At 45.6% G+C, this 20,343-nt stretch overlaps 1 protein-coding gene across 3 annotated transcripts; it reads left to right on the forward strand.

Moving 5' to 3' along the window:
- The first annotated feature begins 1,851 nt into the window (after positions 1-1,851).
- ZFYVE27 (zinc finger FYVE-type containing 27) lies at positions 1,852-16,133 on the forward strand. 3 transcript variants are annotated; one of them, XM_066620361.1, is made up of 12 exons: positions 1,852-1,954; positions 3,427-3,922; positions 4,575-4,645; positions 4,949-5,135; positions 7,063-7,158; positions 7,539-7,651; positions 9,687-9,829; positions 11,055-11,126; positions 11,838-11,982; positions 13,911-13,957; positions 14,875-14,956; positions 15,233-16,133. In XM_066620361.1, exons 2-12 carry the CDS (start codon positions 3,720-3,722, stop codon positions 15,295-15,297), a joined length of 1,224 nt encoding a protein of 407 aa, XP_066476458.1. In that variant the 5' UTR covers positions 1,852-1,954; positions 3,427-3,719; the 3' UTR covers positions 15,298-16,133. The 3 variants fall into 3 exon arrangements, with proteins under 3 accessions (XP_066476458.1, XP_066476460.1, XP_066476459.1); XM_066620362.1 differs by lacking the exon at positions 1,852-1,954 and adding an exon at positions 1,963-2,110; XM_066620363.1 differs by lacking the exons at positions 13,911-13,957; positions 14,875-14,956; positions 15,233-16,133 and having other exon boundaries at positions 11,055-11,185; positions 11,838-11,977.
- The last annotated feature ends 4,210 nt before the right edge of the window (positions 16,134-20,343 follow it).

Raw genomic sequence — 20,343 nt, forward strand, 5'->3', positions numbered from 1 at the left:
AAATGCATAAATAAGCAAAAATAGCAAAATGCAAAAATAGCATTTTTCACATGCTATAATAGCATCAAGTCAAAAATATAAAAATAAAAAATTGAAATGAATGGGGACCCACCTGAAATTGGCTTGTGAGCCACCTAGTGGGTCCCAACCCACGGTTTGAGAAACACTGAAAACCACCACCCTACTTGGGGGGTCATAAGAACATAAGAACATAAGAACAGCCCCACTGGATCAGGCCATAGGCCCATCTAGTCCAGCTTCCTGTATCTCACAGCGGCCCACCAAATGCCCCAGGGAGCACACCAGATAACAAGAGACCTCATCCTGGTGCTCTCCCCTACATCTGGCATTCTGACTTAACCCATTCCTAAAATCAGGAGGTTGCGCATACACATCATGGCTTGTACCCCATAATGGATTTTTCCTCCAGAAACTTGTCCAATCCCCTTTTAAAGGCGTCTAGGCTAGACGCCAGCACCACATCCTGTGGCAAGGAGTTCCACAGACCGACCACGCGCTGAGTAAAGAAATATTTTCTTTTTTCTGTCCTAACCCGCCCAACACTCAATTTTAGTGGATGTCCCCTGGTTCTGGTATTATGTGAGAGTGTAAAGAGCATCTCCCTATCCACTCTGTCCATCCCCTGCATAATTTTGTATGTCTCAATCATGTCCCCCCTCAAGCGTCTCTTTTCTAGGCTGAAGAGGCCCAAACGCCGTAGCCTTTCCTCATAAGGAAGGTGCCCCAGCCCCGTAATCATCTTAGTCGCTCTCTTTTGCACCTTTTCCATTTCCACTATGTCTTTTTTGAGATGCGGCGACCAGAACTGGACACAATACTCCAGGTGTGGCCTTACCATCGATTTGTACAACGGCAATATAATACTAACCGTTTTGTTCTCAATACCCTTCCTAATGATCCCAAGCATAGAATTGGCCTTCTTCACTGCCGCCGCACATTGGGTCGACACTTTCATCGACCTGTCCACCACCACCCCAAGATCTCTCTCCTGATCTGTCACAGACAGCTCAGAACCCATCAGCCTATATCTAAAGTTTTGATTTTTTGCCCCAATGTGCATGACTTTACACTTACTGACATTGAAGCGCATCTGCCATTTTGCTGCCCATTCTGCCAGTCTGGAGAGATCCTTCTGGAGCTCCTCACAATCACTTCTGGTCTTTACCACTCGGAAAAGTTTGGTGTCATCTGCAAACTTTGCCACTTCACTGCTCAACCCTGTCTCCAGGTCATTTATGAAGAGGTTGAAAAGCACCGGTCCCAGGACAGATCCTTGGGGCACACCGCTTTTCACCTCTCTCCATTGTCCCTGACCACCAACCTCCCCACTGTCATGTCTTGTTCTCTTTTTGTTCCTTCTTTGGCACGATCTTGCTTAGTGCAGCCCTTGAAATCCAGTCCTGGCTGTTACACCTCCCACCACCCTGATCGCAAGAATCCTTCGGATCCCACCACACTTGCAAACCCTGCTCTCTGCTACGGAGGCTACTGCAGCATCTCCCCCCAGCGCTCTGGAGTGTGCCAGCTTCTGGAACCCGACCCCAAAAGGTGGCAGGGCGCACTGACAGCCCAACGCCTGCCTACTCAGATGGAAATCCCACTGTGTCCAGGAAGACTTACTCCCAGGAAAGTGTGCAGAGGATTGCAGCCCTGCTCAGAAGTCAGTCCCTTTGTGGTCAATGGGTAAGTGTGGTTAGGACTGCAGAGAGCGGGAGGGCTCAGCGAGCCAGGCCGCCCTCTTGTCCAAGACGATTGGCTGGCTGGATCAGCCGGGCGAGCTTCGTCGTCGCTTCCCCTCCGGCCTGCGCAGCGCAGTGGTTCTTGTGCCCAGGAAGTGGCCGCGGCGGGTGGGAGCCAGGCGGGGAGCTGACAGCGGGCAGGCCCCGCCCTTTCCCGGGCTTGGCGAAGCGGCGGCGGCTCTGGATCGGAACAGGTGAGGGGGAGGGGGTGAAGGATGCGCCGGACCTGCTGCCTGCGCCTCCTCTGCTGGGATCGGTGAGCCAAGCTTATAGTCAATGGGGCTTACTCCCAGGAAAGTGTGGAGAGGATCGCAGCCTTGCAGCCTAATCCTAGGCGTGTCTACTCGGAAGTAAGTACCATTAGAGTCAATGGAGCTACTCCCAGGAAAGTGTGGATAGGATTGCAGCCTAAGAGCCCAGTCCTATGCATGTCTACTCAGAAGTATGTTCCATTAGAGTCAATGGAGCTTACTCCCAGGAAAGTGTGGAGAGGATTGCAGCCTCTGCCCACCCCTTAGAGGCAGCAACGCCTTCTCTAGGGCCCCTTGCTTGAGGCTTTGACCTTTTTTTTGTCTTTCTTCCTTCCTCCACCCCCAGCAAGGGCTCCTTCCTGGGCTTTGTCATAGCTGGCTACCTGGCATGCAGAAATCCCTCAGGTGAATCTGCCCAGCAAGGAGAGGTGGTAGCAAAGTGTTTGGCTTGCAGAATTTCTGCATGCCAGATAGCTTATTGAAGGCACAGGAGCCCTTCCAGAGGAGGAGAAAAAAAGCTGGCAACTCTGCCCAGAAAGAGATTTGTCTCCCTCTGCGTTCCTGATTTCTCACACCAGAGCATCTCCTTGACTGTTTCTTATCTCTGCCCTGATCCACTTCAGGAGAAAGGACTGGATGATCCAGGTAGTGAGGTTTGCTCCTGTGAGCAATTGAGATACTGTTGCTAAGATACTGAGGCACCCTCAGGTATTGAGGGGCTTAAGAACCCCTCTCATTCCCCCCCCCCATCCAATATCCTTCCTTTGACCTCTAAGGTGTAAAAGGCAGAATATGTTCTTGCCAGCCTCTGGGTGAACTGTATTCTTCTTTGTGCTGGAGGTGCAGTCATGTCTTCTGAGGATAACTGAATACAGGTGCGTGCCACTTGACGACGGCATATGTTCTCTGATCCATGTTGTTATGTGATTAGGTCATTAAGTGAGCATTCAGTCAAAACTATTGCCTTTGTTGTGTCAACAGAAACTCCCTGCCAGACACTAGCTGGCTGCACAGGCTGCTGGAGATAAATTGCCTCTTCTTTGCATTAAGAGCCTCTCTGTTGTGTAAACAGAGACTGCTGCAGGCTATGGGAGATGTGATTACCTCATTAAGAACATCTTTATTGTGCTTTGACCACTGTCATGTTTGCAGTAAGGGTTGTTGTTAAGTGGGGCACACCTGTATTAGACCTTGCCCCCCTGTAGTTGCTTTGTCTTAGTTATTAAAGAGTGGTACAAGGGGTGGATCTCCCTCCCTCACTTTCAATGCATGTTTATGGGGAGAGGTTCTTAATACATGTTTATAAGTACAAGGCTAGCAATGGTAGTTATTCCCCATCAATAAGAGGCAGAAAATAAGAGTGTCTTACGTTTATGGTATGAAACTGTAGGCAACATCCTCTTCTCCACTTCTAGGTGACTCGACTTGTTCTCTGCAGTCCACGGGACATAAGGGGATCTCTCTCTCTCTCTCTCTGCTTCTGGAATCCCAATGGGGAAGAGGTGAAACTTATTGTAGGCATCTCCATTTTTCTTGATCTGCTCAGTTGCAGTGAAGATGGGTTCTCTGTCCTGATGTCACTGGGCTGCCGGAGTGGTATGAACATTGGCCTTCCTTGGAGGTTCTGATGTATAGTTTCCTTTGGAGAGCGGACTAGAAGATTTGTTTTGTTTCATTTCCTGTCTTGGTTGACCATCCCACCTACAGTATGCAGGTGTCAGAGCGTGAGAATGGAGCAACTACAGGGAATGGGCTGGACAGCCCCACAGCTTCTGATGTCCCGCCAGAACCTCTCTCACCCCCCAAACGTCCGTCCTTGGACCTTTTCAATCTAGTGGTCTCCTATAAGCGTCTGGAGCTGTATCTGGAACCACTGCAGGATATTGCTGAAGGGATCTGGTTCCTCCTAAGGTTGGTGCTTTTTTCATCAATGTCCCGTTGCAGGGCTGGGAAGACAGTTCCCTGACTACTATCCTTCAAGACAGAGAAACAGAAACCTTTTGCAAATACACTACTTTTTCTAGTGGGAGAGAAAAGGTGTGTCCTTCTGGCTTTAGGTTTACTTCAAAGATTATATATGATCTCCTGTTCTAAGAAATACCAAATACACCATATTGGCATTAGCACTGAACTGAGACTTTCTACTAAGTTCATGGCCACAGGTGCCCAGTTGTTGTACATGGCTAACTGGACTGTAATGAGTATTCTTCACATTTGAATATCTTCCCCACCCTTGCAGGTTGCTATCTTTCCTCTTCCTTCTCATCACCCTAGTCCAGTGGTTCCCAAATATTTTCAAAAGCCAGCTCCCTTGACCTACTGGGCCCATTGGCTGCGACTGCCCATTAGGGCTACAATCCTATACATTGTATAGGGCAGTGGGTTTTTTGCGAGGATTCTGCAGCTCCCCGGCTGGTTTCATAGGCTTCCCAGGGAGACACGGCTCACAGTTTGGGAACCACTGCCCTCGTCCTGCACCCTGTTCCATCCTCCTCACTCCCTTTGTCCGGCTGCTAAGGCATTCCTTTGTTATTCCAGCAAATTGACCATGTCTGTTTTACAGCTGGCAGATGCCCCTCTGCTCCCTTCTCACCTGCCTGGGCCTCAACTTTCTGCTGTTGACTCTGAGTGAAGGTGAGGGATGTTAGATGGATGTACTAGAGACCTATAGGACCCTGTTCAGGAGTGTTGCATGAAGTGGGGGATTGTGCAGAAAGGAATGGAATATGATTTATGGAATGGAATATGAAGAGGGCTGGCAGCTGCTTATTGTGGGAGGCAGGGAGGGTGGGCAGGCAGTAATTGCCAGGCTGTCAGGCCCATTTGAATGAGGCATTGGTCACTCATGGTGACCATGTCACTCATGGTGACAGTGAAACTGCCTGACAGTCAGTGGGGTAGTGAATAACCTTTGTGTCCATCTGCTTTCCATGCCAGCTGCTTGGTATGGGCTGTGTGCCCTGCTTATCTCAGTGCCTGCCCTGCTAGGCTACCTGCAGGAGAGATGCCGCATCCGACTGACTGAAGAAGAGTTGGCACGTCGTAGGTACCATAGTGTGCGGCGTGAGGATGTGAGAAAAGTTCAGCTTTCTCGGCATGAGGCTGTGACTGAAGTGAAGGGCTTGTAAGTGCTGTTAGCTGCTGTCTAAAGTTCATTATTCCTGAAGTGACACTGTCATTGGGGGCGTGACTCTAAGCTGGAGGAAGAGCTGCTAAGTGTTTGAGTTTGGTCCATTACTCTACTGCCCATTCTTCAAAGGATGCATACTCGTTCCAGAATGGCAGATCAATTTCAATCACTAGGCAAGAAGCCTCATTTTTAAATCATTGATTTTGATCAACTTTTCCATTTGTACGGTAATTTTTTTCCAAAGAAAAGTGTGTTTTCACTGCTCAATACAGCTATTAAAACATATTGATTCAAACTAAATGCAACCATTACTCCAGATTTAGTACACCTATTAACTGCCTATGAGGAGGACACACTACTCGTGCATGCATTTGTTTAAGCTCTTATAGATTTTTGATACTTTTTTACAGGTTTTAATTAACTGACTGTATGTCTTTAGTGTGCATGTACAAATGAGGATTTTGCAAGGCTACTTTTGGAATCATTGTAAGCCAAGGCTTGATGGTTGCTAGACAGGTCAGTATTTGATCAGGACAGAAATGTCTTTAGTTTGGTGTGAATCCAGAAAAAGGGCTGGTTTGAGAGTTGGTGCTTTGAAAAGGGAGAAGCTGTAGAAACTTGAGGATTACCTCCTCTTTCAACAATCCTGCATCCATAGCAGACCATGCCAATAACAACTTTGCCAATGTCTTACACAAGTTATCAAAACTTGATAGTATGTCTTGTCTGCTCACCCCCCTGCACACTGCAGAATTCAGAGTGTGCCCCATTGGCATGGCTGCATTGTTGCTGGAAATCTGATTGGGATTGGGCTATTGGCAGTTTCTGCTGAGTAAAATAGGATTACAGCCTAAGTCGTACTGAACAAAATTGGATTACTTCTGAGTAAAATAAGTCATACTGTTTTCAAAGACCTCTAGCTAATAGTAACCCATAGTTGAATGAAGTCGAAACCTTTTTCCCCTGAGTCTGCATTTTGTAATCTAAAAGTTAAAACCGAATGCCCCTTCAGGATCCAGATGAGTCCCAATGAATCCCAGACTGACTTCCATGATCCCCCTTCTAGGCATCTGACTAACTACAGGAAAATTCCTTTTAGGCTTTTCCTAGCCTGGCCTTTACGTCTGGAGAACCTCAGCAGTGTTTCTTTCAATCACAGAACCCTTCAGGGTACATGTAGATTATTATGAGAAAGATCACTGCAGAGATAGAATTGACCCTTTTCTAGCGTTGACCCACCTTCCAGGTCCACTCAGACTTGTGCCAGCAAGGTAGCCAGCGCAGGTCCGAGTAGGCACATTTAGACAACAGGGCGTTACCCTGGGCAAGGGAACAAATGTTCCATTACCAAGAGGAGATCTATGGGACTGCCCCCCCAAACACAGGATGCAGCTTTGATGACGTCGCTGCATTGGCAGAGGTGGGTGGGTTTAGATGAGATGGGGCTGTGAGTCTTGCAACTACATTGTGAAGTTAGTCCCTTTATAATTGATAAGGAATTTGTGACTGTGAGAATGACTCGCCCCAAATTGTCTAATGAGTTTTCATAGTTCTTCAGGTATTTGAACCCAGATCCTATTATATTCAGAGTCCAGCACTTTCTCCAATGGGAAATGCTGGCTCTCACCACAGTTGCCATACTTATGTGATCGCCTTCTGTATCCAGCTCTGCCTACTTGGTGCTGGCTGAGATAAGAGGTTCCTGCAGACCTCATCCTCATCATACCCTGTGTGAGTCTGTTTTCAGTTCAACTCTGTTTCCTGAGAGAGATTCTCTCTTTGTGATTCCCTGGAATAAAGAGATAGTGGGAATAAATGCTTGGGATTTTGAATCAACTGGGCTTGGATTGTTGATTTGCTCTTGGGGTTCTGGGCATGGGGGCATGAGAAGCAGGCTTACTGCTGTTGTCTTTATTTTCAGTTTGATCCAGTTGGAGGCTTTCTTGAGCCGGCTGTGTGGTGGCTGTGAGGCAGCCTATCGTGTCCTCTACTGGGAAAACCCCTCTGTCTCCTCACAGTGAGTGTTAGAGATGTTTCATGGAAAGAGTGCTGCCTGCTGGTGGTTCAAGCCTTGCTTCTTTGGAGGTGGGAACTTTGCAGTGACTCTAAAAAGGGTCTTTTTGCTGGGGAGCCTGGGTCCTTGCCCTTTCCCTGCTGTCAGACCAGTATCCATGTCCAGCTATAATGGTTGGCATTCACAGGGATGCCATATGGGCATGTAAGGAGTGGGATGCAGCTATTGGCTTCTTGCACTGATTGAGAAGAAGGCATTAGGTGGGCACACGAAGACATCTGTGCTCAATATATGGGAATGAGAGGTGCTCGTGTTGATCACCTCTCTTGTTACCCTGGTTGTCACACTGATGTCTTTTCTGTATTTTTCTACCATCTGCCCAGGTTTTATGGGGTACTGATGGGTTCGGTTTGTGCCCTCTACCTGCTTCCCTTGTACTGGGTCTTCCTTCTTCTGAATAATGCCCTTTTCTTGGGCAATGTGGCATTCTATCGAGGTAAGAAACTGTGTTCCTTCTTCCAGGTATTGTGGTGTCCATTTGGAGGTATTGTACTGTCCCTTTGGAGGTCCTTTTAGAACAGCTGGCTGGAGACCGCTTGCTCACAGTGGGGGCTTTTGTTACAATGTGTGAGGCAGGGGTTTACTATCGTATTCCTAATGGTGTCTGTGTATGTATGTGTCACTGATAGCAAATTCTGATTCTATATTTTGGATGGGGAGAATTCCATTTCTTTTGTGCTCCGCAATCACGCAAACCATACTCTCTGCTTGTTTATGAGAACCAAATAGTGAGCCTGTCTCTTGGGCATGTTTCTGATCAGTACTGGAAGTTTCTTCCAATGATAGATATAGTGGGAGAAGATCTTGGTGAGTGATAGTCTGCTTAATGGTAATACCTGCCAGAGGACTATGGCCCTTCACAAGGGACAGTAAGGAGGGAGAGAAAAAGTGAGCTTAGCTGAAATGGGGGTGGCACATGCGTTGCACCACTTTCCGTCTAACGACAATTTTGATGGTGGGTGGGACTGCAGATTGGTAAAAAGCTGTTTGTAGTGTAGTGCAGTGCCTTCTGCGGTCCTCATTCAGAGTAAAGGCAATCCTTCCTGTCCTCACTCTGAATTGGTTCTGTGATACTGTTAGAAAACAGTGGGGTGAATACCAATAACATGTGTGGGGGAAAAAAGGTAAACATGGGGGGCTGGGAGCAATCTTCAGCCTCCCAGGCCATTAATTTTGTGCCAAAAACGTTGCTGAAAACTCTTCAGCACTGGATAAAGTCAGACTTTTCCTTGTCTGGTAGGGGTAGGAAGTAGTTATGGATCTGGTGTGGTGGAAGTGGAGGGCCAAACACGTGCTATGTCTAGCAGTTCATAATAGCCTTTTCTTCTCAGAGCTTCACTGGCCAAACTAGGAGTTACTAGAAAAGATAGCTGATTCTGCCATCACCCAAGACTGGGAAAACCCATACAGTCTCTCCCCTATTAAAAAAGGGTCTGTAATCCAAGGAGAGTCCTGCTTCAGACCAAACAGTAGGAGTGAGTAGCAAAGACTGAACAGTCTGGGAAAGTGTGGTCAGCCTACTTCTGAGGACCTGAGACCAGGCAGGACATAAAGAACAATAAAAAGAATTTGTTAAAAGGCTGATTAAACAGGACAAAACAAAAGAAACAAGGAAGGGATACAGAGGATCAAAAAGCAAAACACATATCAAAAATAGAAACAGGACCAAGGCAGGGGGCTGACCAAAAATGGGCACAGACTCTAAAAGCAAAAAATAAAATAATGTCTACCCTTAGCTACTGACACTATCCAGGAGAAAACACTCCCGGCAGACACATTTCTTTACTCCTATGAGGAGTGGGTGAGCCTTTTGTTAATGCAGAAACATGGTGCAACAGACAATGAACAAGAGGCAATAACCAAGAGCATCCCTGTATGGGATGCTAAGACTGTTGGTGTCATCTGGTTATCCAATTAGATGGGTTAGCACCACCTGGGCATCCCATCTTCACCTTTTTCCTAAGCAGGTAGGTTTTTGCTGTCTAGTTTCTGGACATATACCAGTCTCAGCAGGAGGGCTGGCCAGAATCCTTTGTTTCTGGATAACTCTAGACAGGAAGATGGGGTATCCACATTCTGACAATGGCACGGAATTAAGAAAGGACAAGCCACTTTGTAAGTGGATATCTCAGAAACTTTAGGATGCTGTGATATCCCAAAAGCCACTGGGTGGGTTAGAAAGGTCCAGGAATTAGGGGAAAAAATCAAGGTTTGTCACACTCTGTGATGTTCAATCAGGGATGTTTATTAGAGAGCTGTGAAGCATTGGCCTGAAGTAGGGATCTATGTAGGGCTGGTATGAACTGAGCAGTGGCTGATGCTATGCCAGTATTCTCTTCCTGGGCATTTGGACTGGAGAGGGACTTGAATGAAATGCTGCTGTTGAAGTGCTGAAAATCTGATTTCTCTGCTGGTTGGCTTCCCCATGGTTACTACTGAGTGCCCAGTCATTTCCATTTTTCCTTTTCAAGTGATATTGGAACTGAAATCAGTTGTAGAGCAACGCTTGGGATTCAAATCAATTGCCAGTTCTCCAGAGCCTGTAGAGCCGGATGCTGGAGAAGTGGGGGCTGGATCCCTGCCAGACAGGACACCAACACCCACCAGTACAGAGGTAAGATGTGGGGGAAGATCCAAACTAGAGATTGTCAGCTCTTTTCCCCACTTCTGAGCTCTTTCAGAATTGATCACTGTTTAAAAGAGATGGTTGGGGTGTGTTTTATTATTCTTCACAAATACCTGAGGTCAGAGTTCATTCTGACTGGTACAGCCATGTGCGAGCTGTCTTCCTCTTAGTCAGAGGCCTGCAGTCTCAGGAAATGGGTTCTAGGCTAGGGCAAGTTTGCATCTTGCTTTTGCTGGATATACTTCAGTTCATTTGTCTCTGTTGTGGTAACTTGAGCTACAATTACAGGCTGAAAAATAAGCTGATGATGGAAGAGGTAGGAAGATTGCAGCTATGGGTTTTGGCACAAAAACTTGGAAAACCTGGTCACCAGGCCTGGGGGTTTGCCTCCTGGTTACTACTTCGGTGGCAGTTGCCATACTTCTTCTGCCTCTTGGTTTCTACAAGGGAGGTTTTTTTTACTACTAACCAGTCCTGAGAAAAAACTACTGTAGAGCTACATCAGCTTTATTGTTTACGTAGGTTCAAGAGGAGATTAAAATTAAGAGTTGAGACTTTGGCTTTCTTCTTTCTCTTCCCTTGCACAGCTCCTCAAGCTGTTTTTTTACTGTCTGTTCCTATAAAAGTTATCCTCTTCTGCTGGTATTTGGGGTGTATGAACAAAAGGCTTGGACAAAAGCCTCTGGATACCTGAGGTGTGCCAAAATGCTGCCTCTGCTTACCTGGTGATGTACTAGTCTCTGCTCCTCCCTAGATTGGAAAAGGAAGGAGGGAGACACAGAGCAGAAGGGGAAGAGTGGAGGTCAGACCTTTCTTCTTCTGCTTTGCCCCTTCTTCCTTTTTCAGTTCAGAGAGTGGTAACAAGAGGAGGAGCAGGGGAGGTGCGTGAGCAAATGGAGGTTGGTGCCCCTCATCAGTCTGCTACCCAAGGTAACCACCTCAGTCAGTCTCATGGATGGGGCTGGCCGAATATCAATGCCTGTCCCAAACTTTCCTAGTATTACGTAGTACTTTGCATTAAAGTAGCTGTGACTAAGAATCAAGTTCAGGTAAGAGGGGAAGTTCATTCAGAAGATCTTAGACTTCCATGAGCCCTTGCATCTGGGAAGCTAGAATGGGGCAGGGGCTATCCTAGTCACCACCCCCATATCGAGGATTGGTGGGTCTTGCTCCTTTAGTCTTGTAAGGTCCAGGTGTTTTGCTTTCCCTGCAGGATCTGACCCCTGGGAGTGTTGAGGAAGCAGAAGAAGCAGAGCCTGATGATGAATTCAAGGATGCTATTGAGGTCTGTGCCAGGAGGGGGCCTTCCAAGGCCTGGGCTGATCTGTGCTGTGATGGAATAAGGTGACCTCGCTTGGCCAGCTGGTGAAAGATGGCGTGTTTCATCCTGACCCTAGGGGTAGTTAGTGGGAGGAAGATAGGAGTATGTACTTTTGGTTAGGAGACATGCTGATATGGGAAAGAAAAACAAATGAGGGGCTTGGGATGCATGCTATTCTGAGGACAAAAGGTGCATGCCATAGGATGTGAGGGTTGGCTTGGGCTCAGTTCTTCTGCTTCCTGTCTTCTGGCAATCATCTCTTGCATTTTCTCTTTGCTGCGGGAGTAGGAGACCCAGCTGCTGGTGATGGTGAGTGCGGGAGTTGTACCACCCTGTTCTAAGTTACAGATAGCTTTTGTTCCTAGTTATCTATGCTAGCTGACGACAGGCTGATGATCTGTTTTGGAATGAAGTCTCCCATTATGTTTTTGCCCTGATCATACCCCATTTTCATTCTGGAGATTGATCATGGCCCTTCCCCTGCCTCCAAATATTGAGCCCCTCATATTTTTCTCAAGGCTGGCCTTAGCTCAGGGAGAGGCATGCCTCTAGGTGGTGCTTCTGTTGAAGGGCCCTTCCAATATGCTCTCATCCCTACTGTCCTGAGGTGTTCCTTAGCACTGGGTATTGATTTCTTCCTGACGAGCTCTCCTGTTCCCCTCCTCTCCTGCCCAGGAGGATGATGACATCTCCCAGTGTTCAGGAGAATTTGACATGGGCCTTTCTGAAAATTCCTTCATGAGCAAGAATGAGGTGCTTCGCAGCAAGGTGTCGCGGTTGACGGAACGTCTGCGCAAGCGCTATCCAACCAACAGCCTTGGTACTGGATCAGGGATGGGATGGTGGGACTGATGGAATGAATGACACCATGAGATGCATGCTATTGGAACCTGAAGCAGGGTAGTGAAGAGGTGTGGTAGAATTGGGAAAACTTGACTTAATGGGTGGGATTGGCCAGTACTGAGTAGGTCTTATGTCACAAAAGTGCCATTCTGCCCCCAAATGTGTACATATTGAGCTTCAGAAAATGTTGATGCTAAGAAAAATCTTGGCTTATTTTTCCTATATTTCCCCCCCCTGAATTAGTTATGTGGGGGAGGAGAAATGCAAGGCACTTGCCAGTTGAAACCTTACACAGTCTGTTCCCCCCAGACTGCTCAGACTTTACCAGGTATACCTGTTGCATTTTCAAGCTTGTTGTCAGTTATAAGCTCTCAAAAGTTTGATGATGATTTGATTGTTGCCCTTCTTTCAAGGGTTTCAGGACAGCATAGATTGGGTTGTCCCATTTATTTTTTTTAATTCTGGCAACAATCCTTTGTAGAATAGGTTCAAGTGAGGGTGGAATTGCACATTATAAGAAAAAATATGGGATCCTTGAGATTTTTTAAAGATAAATGTTGGTGGTGAGGGCATTCAAGAGAAGAATGGGCAAGCAAGCCTTTTCCCCTACCCACAGAGTCTTTCTTGCATAGTTGTTGATTTTTTTTTTTTAAAAAGCTTACTCCACTTTTCCCCTTCCAAAGAGTTTCAAAAATAATATAAAGCCATACCAAAACAATATTAAAGAAGATAATAAATCATAAAACGGCAACAATAAAAACAGCAGAATGACCAAACAATGAGTCTAATCACAGATTAGAAAAAGCTCACCAGAGCAGAAAGGTGTATAATTGCTGATAGAACACCAGCAGGGAGGGAGACTGTGCCACTTCCTGTGCCTTTTAAAATTATTTTCCCATGTCTCTCCTCTAACCTTAAAACAAACAAACAAAAAAACACACACAAGCAAAACCTGCCCTCTTGCAAATGTGCTCCAAAACCTGAAGCCTGGTTGAGGGGAAAATGATCCATGGGCAGCATTTACAGGGGAGAATCAGTAGACAAAGCAGCGTTACTCATCTGTACTGGCTTCTCACAAATGTCCCCTTTAGTTCCCACATTTGTCTTATCTGAGCAAACATAGGAATGCACACTTGCTGAGATTACATGTAGTTCTGTGCGTCCAGAGAGAGACTCAGGGTGCAGTCCTATGCACACTTTCCTGGGAGTAAGCCCCATTAAGAACATAAGAACAGCCCCACTGGATCAGGCCATAGGCCCATCTAGTCCAGCTTCCTGTATCTCACAGCGGCCCACCAAATGCCCCAGGGAGCACACCAGCTAACAGGAGACCTCATCCTGGTGCCCTCCCTTGCACCTGGCATTCTGACATAACCCATTTCTAAAATCCCATTGACTAGAATGGGACTTACTTCTGAGTAGACATGCATAGGATTGGGCTGTTATTCTCACAAGGCCACCAAGTGAGGATTTGTACCACGTCTTTCCTTTCTAGTGCAAGTCCAGCACTTGATCCCTTATACCACACTGCCTCACCTGAAGATTCGTAGGAGGTGGGATTTTGCAGAGCTTACCAAATTCTGTGTTTGTGTGGAACACGCACAGCTCTCTTCCTGGGACAGGGTTACCGAGTGAGGACTGTTGTCTCCCTGGTGGTGCAGGATGTTGGTTCAGGGCCTTGTGCTGCCTTATACAAACCTCTTTGTACCCAGATTCCTGCAGAGAGCCCTCACTGGGGCATTTCTTCTAGAGCTTATATGGCAGTAGATCTGGCAAGGGGAGGACTGTGATCTGTGGGGGCAGGCCATGATGAAGTTTCTCTACAGGATGGTGAAAGAGGGATAAAAGATCTGCCAGGCTGGTCCCTGACGTGTGCCCTCTCTGTCTTTCTCTCCTCATGTTCAGGGAGCTGTGCAAGTTGTTCAGCCACTTTTTCTGTACTGAAGAAGAGGGTGAGTCTCTGGCCCGGCATACCCCAGCTTTCTCTTACTCTTGTCCCACTTGCTCTTCTTGTGGGCAGCTCAGCCCTGTGGTCCAGCTTCCTGAATTTTTGCTTAAGTTCCTATAGCACCAAAGCGGGTGGACAAAAGGCATGAGAATTGACCGTGAGTGTCTGAAGTATTTTTGATAATACTCTGGCAGTGATTTTTGTCCCCTTGGCTTGGATTCTGGTGGCAGGTAAGTAGATGGTGCAATGGCTTGGAGCAGCTCCCAGTGAGGCCAAGTTAACAGCCTCTTTTCTTTTTCTCCTTCAGGTCTTTGAAGTGTACAGTATTTCCTGATTTGTTTCCAGGGCCCCCAAATGGCATTCTTAAAGCTAAACAATGATGGAAGGAATTTGTGATTAGTACCTGCTGTAGTTTTTAAAAAAGTAATAGCACCAGTGGGGAGAATTGGATCAGTACTATGGCACTGGGGGAGGACGTTTAATTGATTTCCTAATTAAATTTCCCCAGCCCCACAGCTGCTATTTGCTGCACAGCAAAGCAACTTGTAAATGTATCTGTAAGATTTCCCTTGCACAGTGATTTGCTTTGGGGGGGAGGGAGAATTTTAATTCAAAATTTGGAAGTGGGAGGAAAAGAGTTACATACTCCCCCATCTCCTTGTACTGCAGTTCTGATCTGATTTGATTTGCTTACCCTGCAGCTGCTATTACTACTTTAAAAAAATCACAGGACCTCCTAGTCCTGGATCTCCTGCATTGTATATAGATGCCCCTTAGGGGGAAACTCAGGGGACTGTGGCCACTAGAGAGAGCAGTATTCTGTCTTGGGGGATTTTGTTTTGTTTTTGGTGGGCACAGCATTTGACCTGGGGATCATTTCTTCAGTCCTTATCTCTAGCTGTCTTTCTCTCCCCTCTCCAGCGAAGTTGCAGTAACTGTGGGAACAGTTTCTGCTCCAGGTGCTGCTCCTTCAAAGTTCCCAAGAGCTGCATGGGGGCTACAGGTGAGTGAGTGAGAAAGTGGAACAATATTGAATACTTTAGGGACACCCAAACTGTAAGGCAAAGGTGATTATTAGACCATTCTATCCTTGGAGGGGGGGGGGGAATGACTGCTGTAATTCTGATCTTAGCTATGCTACAGTGGGGCGCTAGTACAGAACAGAGGCTTTATCTCCTGGGGTGTTATAAGAGAGCAAAAATAGTCCTTGTCAAAGTATGTTGGTGGAAAGCTGTGCAATCCTTGGTGGACCTTGAATCTCTGGTGCTTTCTACTGCAGCCCCTGATGCCCAACGGGAGACTGTCTTCGTGTGCGCACAGTGTAACCAAGCACTCATCAAGTGAGGAGCCAGTTTGGAGTCCTGTTCTCTGCTGAACCTGCTCTGCATCTTACCCTGTATTCGCTGATACTTAGGGGAGCAAAGCAACAGCATTGTGTTTTCCTACTCTTCCCTATACCTGTAATAGGAGTGGGCTGGCACCTCATACCTACAAAGTGCCCAGTGTGCCCCCTCCTATTGATGTGAGCAACTGGGAAGAGACTCTGCAATCATTTTTAATGGAGTAGGAGGTTCTTTCTACTCTAGACTACTGTATGATCCTTCTGCCCCAAATCCAGGAGTGAAGAAGTTTTTTTGCCTGTGCACAGGCTCAGATTTTCCCTGTGCCATCCTTGCAGGAAGTTGGCCACCCTTGGCACCTGGACTGTCAGGCATACAATGGAGCCTGTTTTGCTACTGATGAGATGCCAATTTGCTCTGAAGTGGATGCTGAGTTGTTTTTTGAATGGCAGCTGTAGCCATTTACCCAGGATCTGCTGGGTAAAGAAGGCAAATTCTGGTTGTTTGCCTGGGCTGAGATTGTTGCACAGCTGGATCTGTTTTCCTCTCCCTGCTTCAGATTGGACCGTCTCTCTCACCGCTCCCCATTGACTTTGCTCGCTCTAGGTCGCCTTTAGCCAAAGCTCCTCAGCCGGACCTGAGATAGAAGTCTTCCCTTCTTCATGGGAGTAGATGCTACTATAGCCAGCTGGAGTTCTCATTATTCACCCAGCTCAGCAGAGTGGGGCACCTGCCTCAGGAGGTGGATCCTTTCTATTGGATTGGAGCATTTTGGGACTGTTGCTGCTTTCTGGCAGAGTAATATATATTATCAATAAATCAAGTCTTTTGAAACCAAAATGAGCATTTCCAGTTTCTGAAACAGCTTTGGATGTGTTGATGTGAAATGGCATGAGCGACTGAGTTATGATAAAGATTGTTGGGGAAGCATCTTGATTCCATCAGTTGGAACCTAGAGGTACAGGGTAGGGGGTAGTGATGTGCATGGAAGGCTGTGGGGCAGAAGAAAGAGCATCGGCATATGCATTGGATGTGGAAACATCAAAAAAGATGAGTGTGGGGAAATACATATAGACTGTTTTGTACCGATGCATGTGAGATGGAGAAGCTGTAGGGAAGACATGAAGGTCAGCAGAGGTGATTGCCTTCTGTGTTGCTTTCAGTACTCCTGCAACAGGAGTTTACTAACTGAGCTACAGTGAATCAAGGAGGTACGGGGGGTGTGTGTGACAACTAATTCCTCCCTCCTGTTTTGTCTAGGAAGAGAATGTGGAACCTTCTAGGTATACAAAGATATACAGCTATAAAATTATATTCAATAAAAATCAGAGTGGAAATAAATTTGGGGCAGATTAAAGGCAGCACTACTTCACTCAATATATAATTTAATTTATGGGGTTCATTGCTACAAGATATGGTGGCTGCCAGCTTAAGATGTCTTTAAGAGGGAATTAGACAAATTTATGGGGAAGACCATGTTGATCAATTGCTGCTAGGTTTGATAGGTAATTGAACCCTCTATGTTCAGAGACATCATACCTATGTATACTAGTGTGAAGGGGGAGATGGCTAATGTCATCGTATTTATTGTCTCACAAAAGTGGTTCTGCAGCACTGGAGACAAATGGTGAACTAAACAAATTCTTACACTTAAAATATGAGGGGTGTATGTGTATTCACAATAGATTGTAATCCTTAGAATGAAATGTGTAATGGTGACTCACTGTCATTAGAACTTCAAGGATTTAAAGATTTCAGAGAAAACTTCCTCCTTTTAAAAAAAAAAAAATATACAGGAAACCAAATGACACAAGTTCCAGCACTCTTCTGTGTAAAAAGAACAAATGCTGTCAGTTAGTAACACAGTCCCACACATAACACTTTCAGCAAGGCATTTATCTTGTAAACTGTTAAACTTGAATTGATTTAATTCTTTTTTTTTTTTTTGCTTTCCCCTCTGCAACATTTTAAAATGTACCTTACAAAAACTTTGTTTGGCCTTTAAATGAGCTGAATTGTATGTTCTATGAAGAAGAAGAGGGAACTCTTTGAACAGACCTGGGCCAAATTATATGTTCTGTTAAGCCCATCATTCACTGATAGGCTTAACACAGGAGGTTGACCAGAATTACCCCTTTATGTGTAAAACAAAAACCAGCTTTGTGGGGGGAGAAGGGGAAGAGTTGTTTATTGGGGGGAAATACATATTTGGAGAAGGGGATTTTTGATAGGAAAATGGCTGGTTCTACCTCTTCAGTGTCCTGAACTGCATTGGGTCCCCTGTGGCTGTTCTTTTTTAATTAAAAAGAGACACTTCCAGTCCATTTCCCATATTAAGCCCATCAATTAATAACAGGCTTAATGTTAACATGTAGTTTGGCTTGCAGTGAATATAAATACTTGTCTGCTTTTCTATATATAAACCATTTTTTTCCCTTTCCTTTGGCTATTAAAACCCTGATCTTTTGGGCTTGAAGTAAATAAATTTTTATGTGTTTATTATGGTAATAAGTGGAGAACAAACTGTAGGCTCAATCCTATGTATGTTTACTCAGAAGAAAGTCCCATTATATTCAATTGGGCTTTCTCCCAGGTAACTGTGGATAGGATTGCAGCATAAATGAGGTTAATAGGAGTTAAGAAAAGAAATGGAAAATTGCTGCTAGGTTTCTGGTATATAGGAAGGGGATGGGAGGAGGGTAATGTCTCTGCCAAGCAGAGCAGCTTCAGTGAGCTCTTTTTCTATTTCTGAGCTGACTTTGTTTTACCATTGAAAGCTTTTTAAGGAACTGGGTGAAATGACTGGAGCTGAAGTCATCGGGAAAGGCTAATTTAAGAGAGCAACACAGCTTCTAGTTCCGATTGTGCCCACTCTTCCATTGCATATTGGTGAGAGTTCTGTCCCAGTTTTGTTAATCAGTCTCTCTTGATATTCAAAAGTAACTGATCTGACGTGTTCTTGCCCTCATCTGCTTGGTGATTTGCTTGTTTCCACATTTAGTTTATTCCCCTTGTAGTTTTCTTTACCAAAGAGAAACCACAAAGCGGCTGATGAATTTCCCCATAATGTGGCAAGTTTGTGCAGGGTTGTTGCCAGGATCCCAGTATTGTGGTTGCTGTTACCCTGCACTAGTGGCCAGGTTTTGGCAGGGTGCAAGGAATGGCGCAGGTAAAAGGCATATATGTGGGAAATATGGAAAACTATTTTTTATGGGAACAAGAAAATTTTTATAATTGCCCAGAAGATGATGTCAAGGTCAAGTGATCTTGTGAATGCTGCAGGTAGTGACGTAGGCTCTGCTTTCCCTCCACTGAATGCCCTCTTGCCTCAGCCAGGAATAAAAATTCTTTCCCAGTCTAAGTGGGATAGAGCATTGGCAGAGTCATGAATATCATATACTGTACTGGCTTGGTTATGTTTGAATCTTGGGCAGAAATGTCATTGATGATTTATTTGAACTCTGTTATGACGTCAGCTGTTCTCGGCAAACAGATCGAACTGCGGTTCTCAGAAATATAGAAAAGGTCAGCTTCTGTCACAAGCTCATGAATACAAGGAGTAAAAAGAAATAACTGCAAAGAGAACAAGACTGCACTGTTAGCTAAAGGTCACATGATGTTCCCTACACTTAGGATTTCATCCTTCTTGGCTCTTCTCTGGCACTAATTGCACCTCAGCATAAGGGATGCTGGGTAGTGCAAGATTAGACAAACAAGCTGGATCAAAATTGCTTTTTTCCTCTGTCAGCTGACTCACTTTTGGTATGCTGATTTCTTATAACCTACTGCATAGTGACTTCAACCACATGGAGAGCTGGTCATCTGTGCTTATTTGTGCAGTAAGGGATGGTTTACAGTGCCCTCTTCTGTCTGAACAGGAATGTGGCAGAATAGTAAAGCTCACTCTGCCTCTGAACAGAATGCTGTATAGCAGAGACTCTATTGCAATTGCAGGTACCCTGCAGTGAGAACTAACTGCACTGCAAGGGGTGATTCTGAATCCTTGCCCCCACCCGCCCGGAAAGCACTTCTGAGCAGGAAGACCTCCCCACCCTGGTACAGATACAGCAGTTCAGGAGTTAGCAGCTCTGGTGCATTGAGTGGGTGGCACCCCTGCTTCCAAGGTTGACTGAAGCAAGAGACCAAAATAGCAGGAAGGCTCAATCAATAATCTCATTTAAAGCCTCGGGGATGCTAATTAGCCCTTTACAGGAGTAGGATGACTTGGGAACTGCAGTCAGTGTGCTACTCTGTTAGCCCCACAATCTATATTCAAGCATTTGTATGAGCTCAATATTTGTCATAATTTCCTGTGTTACTGATGCAGTGTGACATTTTAAATTCCACAAAATGGCAATTCTTTTTTTTTTTAAACAGCAGTGAATGTATTATAAGACTGCATTATGGCTGGATCAATATGCAGTTTCCTGTATATCGCAATGAAGTGGTATTTTCAGATCTCGCCAAATTCTCTGGCGAAGCTTTCGTTACTGTTATTTATTGCAGTGTGATCACAGATATAAGGAAGTGGTGGTGCTGTAGACTGAGCTAATGTGTTATGGTAGGGAAACTAAAAATACAGTAGAATGGGCATGGAAGTGGGAGTGTGTTTGGGGGGGGGATTTCACTGCTTCACTGAAGGGAGGCTTGGGAGTTTTGGTGGGTTCTGGGCTATTTTCCATTACTTGTTACTAGCATTTCAGTGTACGAAAATGTTATTTCAAACTTTGTTTTTCTAATTAAGCTTTGAGGGTTACTTTAAAAAAATCCAAAATAACAACCTCCTAACTTTAACTTGCTAAGCATAGTTCAGTTACACCTTGTTTAACATTTAGTGTCCATGATTGGCAAGGTAGACAGAAAACCCAATTGCAAGATTATACATTTCTATTTTTGCAAGCAAATTTGAGCCAGGAGAACTTGTGCAACAACACCCTTCTAAGGTAGGGCTTTTCAAACCCCGGCCTGGGGCCCATATCTGGCCCTCTGGAGGACGTTATCTGGCCTGTGCAGTTCCCCAGCCTCTCAGAGCTAAACATAGCTGAAAATT

The sequence above is a fragment of the Tiliqua scincoides genome, chromosome 3, assembly GCF_035046505.1.
Source record: "Tiliqua scincoides isolate rTilSci1 chromosome 3, rTilSci1.hap2, whole genome shotgun sequence".
Taxonomy (NCBI): Eukaryota; Metazoa; Chordata; class Lepidosauria; order Squamata; family Scincidae; genus Tiliqua; species Tiliqua scincoides.